The sequence below is a fragment of the Sciurus carolinensis genome, chromosome 11, assembly GCF_902686445.1.
Source record: "Sciurus carolinensis chromosome 11, mSciCar1.2, whole genome shotgun sequence".
Lineage (NCBI taxonomy): Eukaryota > Metazoa > Chordata > Mammalia > Rodentia > Sciuridae > Sciurus > Sciurus carolinensis.
The window spans coordinates 20,086,337-20,098,509 of NC_062223.1; the positions used below are offsets into that span (position 1 = coordinate 20,086,337).

The 12,173-nt window shown below is 33.9% G+C and overlaps 1 protein-coding gene across 1 annotated transcript; it reads left to right on the forward strand.

The window, feature by feature from the left end:
- The first annotated feature begins 9,093 nt into the window (after nt 1-9,093).
- On the forward strand, nt 9,094-10,020 carry LOC124958201 (olfactory receptor 4C46-like). The gene has a single exon (XM_047516012.1). The coding sequence runs from the start codon at nt 9,103-9,105 to the stop codon at nt 10,018-10,020; it is 918 nt and encodes a 305-aa protein (XP_047371968.1). The 5' UTR covers nt 9,094-9,102.
- Nucleotides 10,021-12,173: the final 2,153 nt, after the last annotated feature.

The following is a 12,173-nucleotide window of genomic DNA, read 5'->3' on the forward strand; positions in this document are numbered from 1 at the left end:
ATAAACACAGTTCTTGGTCAACTGGATGGATTTTACATTTCATACCAAGTGTTCAAAATTCAGGAGAAACTCGGAAGAAATTAACTTAGTTAACTTTGTACTATGTGGAGGTAAGATGCTCAGGTAGTAAATGGTTGAATTTCTACCTTCTGACAGAATTTTTGAAAATCTGCTCAATATCTTTGTGCATATACAGATCAACTGGGTTCTTCTAACAGAAAAAAAAAATATTTTTAAGTCTGTCAAACCACGGTAAAACTTTCAGACCTGCTGACATAAAATCCAACTCTTTGGGTGCACTTATTTATGCTTTCACATATAAATGTTAAATGTTTTGGGAAGAGACTATTATATTTTATATGACAATTTCCCTTCTAATTCTCCATAAACTTTATGTTGTTGTTGACTTGAATGGTAAATTAAAGATGTTTCCCTGTCTTTGCTCTGTAGTGCATTTGGAGATCTAACACTGTGTGTTACGAAGACCATATTTTTAAACAGCTCTGGCATTACATTTTAGGCCTTGTTGAAAAGTGAACATATAACATAGATGATAAAAATTTGGCATTTACTTCTTCATCATTTTCTCAACTTATAATGGATTTACTTAAGGTACTTAGCAATATTAATGCTTCAGATATTCAACTCATATTGAGTAAAAGTCAGTGTGAAAGTTCATTTCTTATTTAATAGATAAAATAAAAAGTCTCTGGTTATTTTCCTGAGAAAGGAATAAAATATAGAGAATGGAAAACTTTGTAAGTATTGGAATTGCAGAACATGGCACCTGGACACAGGTGTGAACACAGTTGAGTTCTAGGATCCAAGCTGTGCATGGTACAGAGATGAAGAAGCTGGACTCAGAAGAAAGCCCTCATGTCTGCTTCTTGAAGTTCTTCTTTGCCATGGGTTGTACATAATGTTATCTTTCTCTAAAACTTTTAAGTTTTGTTTTCCAAATTTAATCCTTGTAGCATTTAAATTTTTGAATGTAGTATAAGATGGAAATACATTTTGCTTTCTTATAAAAGCATTTAATTTTTCCATTCCATGCATAAAAATCTATAAGTCAAGTCTTCTCATTCTTAGTTTTTCTGTTTTGTTCATTTAGTTTGTCTTTGTGAGCCAATATTATAATACCTACATTGCTGTAAAATTTCAGTTATATTTCTGTGTGCAAATCACCATAATATTTGTGGCCTACAATACCATCAATCACCCTATTACTCTATCAGATGACATTTATGGGTCAGGAATTTGTGAGCAGCTTAACTGGGCACTCTGGCTACAGATATCTCAGCAGATTTAGTCAGAAATTGGTTGGTGCTGGTTATTTAAAAGGAACTTTCATATATATCTTGAACAGTTGGGGGGGCTCAAATAACTGGAACTCTCCCTGAGCATCTCTCTTCCTTTTTTTACATGATTTTCATGTGCTCTCTCAAGCGTGCCAACTTCAACATGATGGAACTTTCCTTTTGGTGGCTCAGAGGTCTAAAGGGCATGAGTCCCAAGAGCTCTGGATTTGATCTCTTCGGGAATCAATCTTTCTTAATTTTAGCATATTTTCTTATGTGAAGAGGCTATAAATGAGAAGTAACTTTATATTTTAAGTCAAACAACCATTGCTGCCTTAATATTTCCTTTTTCTTCTTAAGCATGCTTCAGTTTCTTCTTGAATAAGTAATTTCCAAATAGTATCATACTAATAAAAGCTTTACCAAAGTTTATGATTTTTTTTATTTTTCTTTTCCTAATGCTTAGATAAAAATCTTCAGTACAATCTGAAATCTGTAGTTCCCTTTGTGTAGTATTAATATTTTAGCAATATTACTTCTTCCAATCTATGAACATCAGATGTCTTTCCATGTTTTTGAAAATCCTCTTCAATTTATTCAGTCAATATTTTAAAGTTTTCAATTGTAGAGATTTTTCAACAGTTTGATTAATTTTATTCCTAGGTATTTATTTGATTTGTGTAGCTATTGTTAATGAGATCACTTCTGACCTCAAGGCATGCTTTTGGTAGTCTTGTTTTGCTTGAAAACCTATTATGCTGGAAGTAAGATTTTTTTCTTGATTTTTTAGGTAATTCATCAGGAGTGCCTATAGTAGGTTCTTTTTTTTTTTCTATTTAGTGAATTTATATCTTTTATTAGAGGAAATTTATCCATTTACACTTAGGGTTGTTATTAATAGATAATATGTTATCTTATCATCTTGTTAATTTTTTTCTGGTTATTTTACATAACTTTTTTCCCCTTCTGTCTTATTATCTTTGTGGTTTGTTGGGTTTCTGTAGTGATTAAATTTGATTCATTTCTTTTTCTTATTTGTGTATCTGCCTGGAAGTGAGTTTTGTAATTTTGCTTGATTTAATGATTGTAGTTATTACCCTTTTGCTTTCAAATGTATTACCCTCTCAAGAATTTGAAGGCCAGTCTAATAGTGACAGATTTCCTTAAAATTTGCTTCCTTAGGGAAGACTTAATTCCATGTTATTCCTGAAGGATATTTTGCTGCAAATGATATTCTAGGCTTGCATTGTTTTCTTTTGGCATTTTGAATATATCATCTTATACTCTTATGGCCTGTGGGTTTGATCTGTGTGATTTGCTGTTCCTGTAATGTAATTTCCTTTTTATGTGACTCAACACCTTTCTCTTGCTGGCTTTTCAAATTCTTTCTTTGTTTTTGACATATGACATGTGACTACAATATACCTGAAAGAGGATCTTTTTATGTTGAGTCCACTTAGCACCCTTGAACTTTCTGAATCTAGATGATTGTACCATCTGACCCAAGATTTAGGATATTTTCACTATTATTTCATCAAATAGGGTTTCTAGGATTTTTCCCATCTTTCTCCCTGCATTCTTCATTCAGTAGTCCAATAATTAAATATGTGTTTTCTTAGTAATATTCCATAGATCTTACAATCTTTCTTCATTAATTTTCCTTTTTTGTTCTTTTTAATTTTATATTGCTAAGTTATTTAAAAGGACTTCTCTTAAAGTTGCAAAATTCTTCTGCTTCATTCAGTCCACTAATGAAACTCTCCATTGTATTTTTTATTTTATTCACTGAGTTCTTCATTTCCATGATTTGCTTAGTTCTTTTTAATTATACCTGTGGCTAAATTTTTAAATTTTAAATATGTATCTTGAATTGCTTTCCTCATTTCATTGAGTCAATCAGCTCTACTATTTTGAATCACTTTAAGTTCTCTTAAATCATTTTAATTGCTTTACAGGAGTTTCATAATTCTCTTTTTTCAGTATCCATTACTTGAGATTATTTTCCTCTATATGTGTCATGTTTTTAAATATTTCTTTGTCCCTACATTTATATCTGTTCATCTAGTATAATAATAATGTTTCACCTTTTATGGACTATCTTTCATAGTGAAATGATTTTTCCTATTTTGTCTTTTGCTTTGGCCTTGGGTGATTGCAGTATTACAAGTCCAGCAATTTCCAGAGATTTTGCATTTTAGAGATGTCTTAAATCAGGCAGACAACATAGTGCAAATGAAAGAGAAGAAATTAAAGTGCAGGTCTATGATCATTAGTTACAGAATCCTGAGGTAATAAATTATGCTAAGCCATAGCTTTTCTATCAATTGGAAATAATGTATTTCATTTCAAAGTTGTCTTGTAATTGATATGAAAGTGGTTTAAAAATAATGTATAATCTGTATAAATTTTCTTTTAATAATGAATGTAGGACAGATGAATAATTTGCTATTAACTGACCTAGAAAAAAAAGTAAATGAATGAGTTGGTGATTCTAAATTCTCCTGAGAGTGTACATGAGAAATTCACAAAGAATCTGAGAAGTTGACGTATTTCAAATACCCAGAGGTTTTTAAACTCAGTTTTTAATGCTTCCATGGGTTCAATTAAGAAACAGTCTTCTTAAAGCTGTTGTGAAAGGTGATGTTGAAGAAGGATAATGCTATTCAGGTAAGTTGTTACTTGGGAAATATTATGGGACCAAGTCAAAGTGAGGGCTTGAGGGCAGGCAGACTTGAACTCTACCTTCAGATCTGCTCCTCAATAACTACTTGCCCTGGAGCACAGGCTTGCCCCCTCCAAGTCTCAATTTTCCTATCCATGAAATAGAAGGAGTAAACATCCTGCCACAAATAGCTCTTTTAAAAACATATTAAATAAAACAATTCATGTTAAGTGCTTTTCACAGTGCTTGCATAAATGAAGCAGTCAAGTAGTATTCATTTTTGATTACCATGTACAATGATCATGCTTAACCTTTATACAGGATTTTATACCTCTCCAAATTATTCACATAACTTATGAGGGAAGTAAGCACAATTTCCTCTCAACTTCTCAGAACTTATTGTATTTATGAGGCACAAAAAAGGAGGGTAAAGACAAGATGAGAAAGAACTATAGAAACATTCAGAAGTATATTAAAATTTCTTTAAAATCATCTTTTCTAAAATAAGAATGATATGTAGTACTACAGAAGAATATTAAATAAAACAAATAAAAAAATAATAAAAATGTCTCAGTTTTTCAGCAAACTATAACATAGCAGGACTGTTTTATTTATTTATTTTCTGTTTTTGCAATGTATAATTTTATATAATTGAATCTTTCTTTTCCAAAAAAGAAAAAAATTTAATAATATATGAATGATTGTATTTGTATTAAGGAAAAATTCTTGAAGAAATTCTTTATATTTCCAGAAGGCAAAAGAGAATGCTTTTTAAAAACTCACTGTAACAACATAACATTTGTACAAATTGAATGATTAGAGCTTTTCCTTCTTGACATAATGTGTAGTTTGTTTCCTAATAAGAGATGTTTGCTTGGAAAGCTGCTCTTGGTTGTCAGTGTGTGTTGCTGTGTGAGGAAGTTAGTGAAAATATCACAGCTGATGAGGATGTTGCTTCTGGCATCACTGTTGAAAGCAGTCAAATCCATGCACTTCTTTCTCCCCCAGAGTTGAGATAGTTTTACTTGATAAAACATAGAAAATGATTGTAGCTTCATTGTTTCCAGATTATTATTTTCTTTACCTGAAAAATATATCACTTGGCTTTTGAAGAGAGAAACACTTGTTTCCCTCTACCAGGACATAAAAATAGAGTGTATTTATATTTTTCACTGCTGTATTTCTATGAGACACATAGTAGATAATTAAAAGATTAGGCAGAAAGAACAGTATTCTCTATTTTCCCTGTTTTACTTTATTGCATTAAAAAAAAAAAAACCCTCAAAGCATTTCAAGTTGATGGAGAGCCGTGAATGAGTAGAAATTAATTTTTTTTGTTTGTTTTGTTTTGCTTTTGTTTCTGTTTTGTTTTGGAGGGAGGTTGCTGAGCAGTAAAGTAGAAAAGATGAGTTTAAAGGGAAGATTGTCAGTGAGCATCAACTTTTGTAAAGTAAATATGTTATTGCAAAAATTATATTTGACACTCATGTTAAAAATGTAATCGTGTCAAAGTTTGTGTATGTGTGTGTTAAATAGCTTACTAACATTCATTTTGATTAAGAAGGAAAATTCATGATCCATTTTGGGTGGTCAAAAACCAAGCAGAAAAATGATAAACAAGTGAGTTACTCTTCGAGATAATTCATTGCTTTTGGGTAACATATATCAATGTACCTCATAAAAATACTGTCATTAAACACTGTCATTTTAAAAGTTGTGGCCACAGGTCATCCATTTTCACAGTAAGTTGTGATATCCTATGCTTCTAAAAAGTACAACAAATTAAAATAGCTGATGTTGGCACTTGCCTACTTTGTGCCAATAAGTGAGCTAATTTCCCTTTAATTAAGGTTACTTCCATTAGCTTCCTTTTACAGAAAATATTTAAGGATTTGAGGGATTAAACACATTTCACAGAATGACTTTAACCATTTATTTCAATGTCAGGTTTGGACTACAGTCTGTTAAGCAAAGGGAGCAACTTCCATTCTGTCTCTAAGACTCATTTCACATCTTAAATCAGGATAAAATGGATCTGACTCAATGTTGAGGTAAGGTTTAAACTGTCAGGAACTTGATAAGCCCTCATGCATGTTGGCTCTGTGAGTTGTGGCTTCTGCACATGAAATTTCTCAATAAATGGCCTTGTTTTATTTAGGGGATGGGGTAAGTAACTGGAGTGAAGTTTACACTCTTTTTCCTTTTGACTTCCCATGTCAAGAAAATTCTACTAGATCTAGTTTCATATTACAACTCTTTCCAACTTTTCCAGCTTAGTATTCACCCTTTTCCATCCTGGTCAAGATCCCAGTCACCTTTCAGAAGAATCCTAACTAGCCTCCCTACATTATTCATTCAGTGGTCAGAGGATCCTGCTGACAGATATCTAAGTCACATCACATGGAGCAAAACCACCCACTGCTGTGCTTGTCACTGAAAGTCATGCGCCTTACAATAACCTACAAAACCTTGGGAGAGCTGGCCTCAGTCCCCAACCCCATGGCCCCCTGGGTTATGGATACTGAGACTGACCCCTCCTTGGGGATTTGCCCTTGCTGATGCTTCTGTAGGGAGCCATTGTCTAGATACCTTCTTGGCTCTTTCCTTACATCCTTCCAGTCTGGTTATGTATTCCTTTTCCATGAAGCCTCCTCTGGAAATGGCTCTTCTTCTCAGACTCCATGCTTCATTGGTCCTATTTCCTTTTCTGATAGCAGGTGTTACAATCTGACATACTCTATCATTCCTTATCTTCATTTGTCATCCTCTTTCTCTCTCTCTCTACCAGGACATAAAAATAGAGTGCATTTCTATTTTTCACTACTACATTTCTATGAGACACATAGTAGATAGTTAAAAATTTTGGAAATGGCCATAAAATGGAATTATTAAACAGACCTGAAACCATATTGCACTGAGTCAGCCCTTCCCCTCCACATATGCACACTTCTCTGGGGTTGGGGGTGGAGTTGGGAGGTTCACAAAAATGTTCTTTAATAGCATTTTTATGTCCATTTGACATCGAATGAAAATATCCCAAATATAGGAAAACAGAAGAATTCATAGTGAAATACACAGTATAAGAATATAAGGATTTAAAAAAAATTCATTGAACTTTCATAAGTAATTTTAATACCTAAAGAAAAAGAATTTTTAAAAAGCAGCAGTCATGACTCTGATAAAAATGTAAAAGAAACACATGACAAAGACTTTATTTTGCTCATTAGTGATGGAACTAGAAAATTATCATTAGTGTAAAGAAAAATGCAATATATCACACTTATATTGTTTAATCGGGGATTTGTAATGAATTCGGAAATAAATGAAAATGCTTCATGTGCAATACTCAGGAAAATAACTTGAACTTCCATCAGACAGTATTTGTATTTATTTCAACAAGAATTACTTGGATCATTAGCAGTTCTCTGCAACTTAAAGTATTTGTAAAATAGCTTCAGGCAGTGACAGACAAAAATTCCTCAGAATCCAAGACTCCATGGCTTAAAAAGTGCTTTGGAGTGCATGTAAATTATATTACATTTTGCCTGTCACCAGAAAGTCTGAATGTTGCCCTTCAAAGTCTTTCCAGACAAAAGGTAAATTTAATTTTCAGCCATGCCATAAAAGAAGTATAAATGACTCCTGAATAAAATGCATTTTCAGGAAAGCAAAATCATTTTCTCATTGTTTTGAAAACAAAAAAAATATAAACTTTTTGCATCCATTGTAGTCCATAAAACAAAGTATAATAATCAAGTGGAACATTAAAAAATTTAATCAAGATTACTTACCAGTACAATTCCTAGATTTATACATGACGATAGAATGCATTTTAAAAAATCACACATAAATGGAGTATAATTTCTTATTTTTCTGATTATGCATATTGTGGGATCACATTGGTCATGCAGTCATATAAGCACATGAGGTAATAATGTCGGTTTCACTCTATCATCCTTCCTACCCCCATATCCCTTCCCCTCCCTTTATTCCCTTCTACCTAATGTAAAGTAACTCTGTTCTTCCCTAGTGCCCTGCACACCTATTGTGTGTTAGCATCAACATACCAGAGAAAACATTCAGCCTTTGGTTTTTGACTTATTTCGCTTAGCATGATAGTCTTCAAATCCATCCATACTAATCAGAACAAATACCAAAAATTAAAAGAAACTAATCAGGAATAAGGAATATGGTAGTAATAATAGGCAACCATTACCACAACCAATCCTGAGAGAGGTAGATGAAGGCGACTATGGGCACCCCAAACTGGAGATGTCATAACATCTGCCCGAAAAAGCTGCTGTCTTGGTGAAAGTAACCCATCATTCAAACCATGGAAGGGAGACAGGCAAACAGATCCCTTGGTGTCCTTCCCTTTTCACCTGGCCTTTAACTTTCAGCTGACCCTACGTGTTGGCCAGAAGTAAGGTCACTGTTGAAACTGGATGTGGAACACAGCCACCCAAGGTGGAGAGGAATGAGAGGAGATCTGGAATGCTGAAAGGAGCATAGGATCATGAGTTGTCCTGTTTGGAGTCAGCAGGGAACAAATGAAACAATAAATAAGTAAAGAGTCCTTCAACTTATTTGTTCATTTGATCAATATTTACTGAATACTTCTTTGAGTCAGACATTGAACCAAATATTGCAATAAAAAATAAAACAAGTTATAAACAGCCTTGTTTCTCTGTAGTTTACTTAAGAATTTTTAAATAGTAGGGACTGGATTAATTGGAGTGTCAAGTGTACAGAATTATTACAAGAGGTTTTTAAAAACTCTTCTAACATTTTGAACTGACTGAGAAGACATTGGGTTTATTACTAGGCAGGCTCCCTATGCCTAAATGTCCTCCAGCAAAGGTCTAGTGACCACCTGTCAGAAGCTGTTGTAAAGGGGGTTTCAGCATCCTTGTTATCAGAAGCTGAATTAGACACCTGCAGAGGCTTAATATCAACTCATTTTACAAAATCAAAAAAGTGGTTTATTTCTTCTTTTCCAGCGTACATGAAAGAAAATACCTTATATTCTTAAGACGAAAATTCAATATATTGTTCATCGTATTTGGTACTTAAGAATATTGTTTTCACAGGTTAATCCACAACTTCTGAATTCATCACCAACACAGTAAAGAAAGAAACGGAATGAATGTTACTGAATTTATCCTGCTGGGACTGACACAGAACCCCCAGATGCAGAAGATTCTATTTCTGGTGTTACTTATCACCTACATTGTCACAGTCACAGGAAACCTGCTCATTGTGGTTACTGTCCTCTGCAGCCAGACTTTGCACTCCCCTATGTATTTCTTCCTGGCTTTCCTGTCTTTGATAGATGCATGCTATTCCTCTTCCATAATTCCTAAAATTCTAGCTAATTTGTTTGCTGAGACCAAAGCTATCTCATTCAATGGCTGCATGTTGCAGCTTTTTCTTGAACATTTCTTAGGAGGTTCAGAGATCGTCCTTCTTGTGGTCATGGCCTATGACCGCTATGTAGCCATTTGTAGACCTCTGCACTACGTAACCATGATGAGCCACCGCATGTGCTGCCTGCTGGTGGGCCTGTGCTGGGTGGTGGGTTTTCTCCACTCTTTTGGGCAGATTGTAGTTACTTTCTGGCTGCCATTCTGTGGTCCCAACACACTGGATCACTTCATGTGTGACATTTTCCCCCTGATACAGCTTGCCTGCACGGACACTTTCCTCCTTGGTCTCTTGGTTGCTGCCAATGGAGGGGTGATTGCCATGATCACCTTTGTGATGTTGTTGGTGTCCTATGTGGTCATCCTGTGCTCCTTGAGGACTCACAGCTCTGTGGGGAGGAAGAAGGCCCTCTCTACCTGTGGCTCCCACATCACAGTTGTTCTGTTCTTCTTTGTGCCCTGTATTTTTATGTACATGCGACCAGTAACTACATTTCCCATGGATAAAGCAGTAACTGTATTTTATACCCTTGTCACTCCCATGTTAAATCCTGTTATCTACACAGTGAGGAACACAGAGGTAAAAAATGCCATTAGAATGTTACTTAACAGGATTGCGATTCCAGACAATAAATGATCCAACTCAGATATTTTATCTCTGTCATGACCTTTGCAATTTTATATTTTATCACAGTAATCCATCTTATCATTCATGGGAGATACATTCCAAGACCTGGATTGGATGCCTAAAACACAGGGTATTACTAAACCCTATAAATATAGTATGTTTTTTTTCTTATACATGTATATTGATGATAAACTTCATTTTATAAGTTCAGTCCCAGGTTAACAACTGATAACAAAATAAAACAATTATAATATGTAATGAAATGTTGTACTTTGGGATTATTATTGAGATAAGTGTTTGAACATAAGAACTATGATACCTACCATAACAGTCTGTCTGATAACCTAGACACATACTAAATGACTAACAGGTGGGTAGTACATAATAGATGTGGATATGCTGGACAAAGAGGATGATTCATGTCCCACCAGGATCGGATGATGTGAAATTTCTTCATACCACTAAGGATGGCTTTTAATTTAAAATTTATGGCTTATTTTTGGAATTTAAACTATGAGCATGGTTTACCATGGCATGAATACGTGAAAATTGCTGTACTTTAAAGCCTTTCTCACACCTGTGGATTTACTGTCAAAACACTTTCACAAAGTAAATGTTATTATCATTATTCATGTTTTATAGATGGAGAAAAATGCAGTTCAAGAAGTTTCATTAAATAGTTCAATGTCAGAGACAGACCTAGTGTTCAGATCTGCATTCTTTTAGGTCCAAAATCAATGTTCTTTCAAATATATCAAAGGGCATTAGAAAAAGGGAAGTGTTGGCATTAGAGCCTCTCTTGACTTGTAATGAGTTGAAAACTTTTCCGTTATAAATTCAGATCTGCACATCATGCTGAATATATAATCAATTGGTTTGAAAAGCTGTACTGCTTACTGGCATTTAAGACATTTTTGAAACAAAGACACAGGATTAGATCTTGGAATACCTTGATATATCTGGTTTTGAATTTATATTTCATTTCTGGTTGCACTGAGTAAATATTGACAGTGATAATAAAAATGAATTTTTTGTAAACCTATGTGGAAATTTTTAAATGTCCTCACATGGTCACAATGAACTTATAAAATTGAAATCTATTGTTCTATATTACAGAGAAAAAGGATCAGAAAAGTTAAATAACTAAATCATACAACACATACATTCACCTCAATTCCAAATATTCTTAATACATATCCTGTGGTATTTTCCATATATAGAATTCCCTTGGGCTAGTGTTTAATTAAAAGTTGGCATAAAAATATTTTTATCATATGTCATAAGAAGTGCCATTTTATTAGGTTAAAAATCATCAGTGGTAACAAAATTCTGATTTTTTTCAAAAGCACACCACACAACTATTCCACTGTTAAAAAGTTGTTTTTATATTTAGTTCCTTGAATCTGGAATCCTTTTTGACAACTACTTTAGGAGATGGTTTATAATCATATAGAAAAAAACAAAACAAAAACAAAACTCTATAATTGACCAAAGAAAATACTTCTCAGCTAACCAGCTCAGCTTACTTAAAAGTCTTTGTTGGGAATAACTTTCAGGTCTTTCAAAAACTGCAGTCTGTGATCACAGTAGAAATACAAATGTCATGCTTATAGATGTGTCTAAGCTGCCACTTTGGGTAGAGTCAGTCTCCCACTTCACAGCTACCACATGTTTTGTTTAAGGAATCAGTGGACTCTGATATGTAACAATATTTAGCAAGCTTATACTGATTGCAGAAGCTTCCTGGAGAATAAGAATGCAGGCTTCAGCATCAGGAAGCCTGGGTCTACCTCTCACTGAGTCATCATCTCATTCCATGACCTTAAATAGCTCATCCTATTTCTACAAGCAGGTTACTTAGGAAATTTAGAAGGTGTATAAGTGATTCTGTCCATGTTAATATGTTTATTACCTTAATTATTGTTTTATTCTACTTTACTAGAAGAAGTCAAACTGGAAGGCTTTTGAGAGATTATATATGATAGATGAATAATTGGCCATGTTTCTAAACTTTTTCATTTTTGTGAGCAGTTTAGGAGTGTCTTCCTGGGACAAAAGGGGTTTTGAATTAGACTAAGGCAATATGAGCCCTGCATGTGAGTCTTTTGTTGCCCTGAGGAGTGTTCCTCTGCCTATGAAAGGCCATGAAAATTTCTGTAAGG

Excerpts from the sequence above, each read along its gene's own strand:
- LOC124958201 (XM_047516012.1), top strand. The coding sequence starts at position 9,103 with ATGAATGTTACTGAATTTATCCTGCTGGGACTGACACAGAACCCCCAG.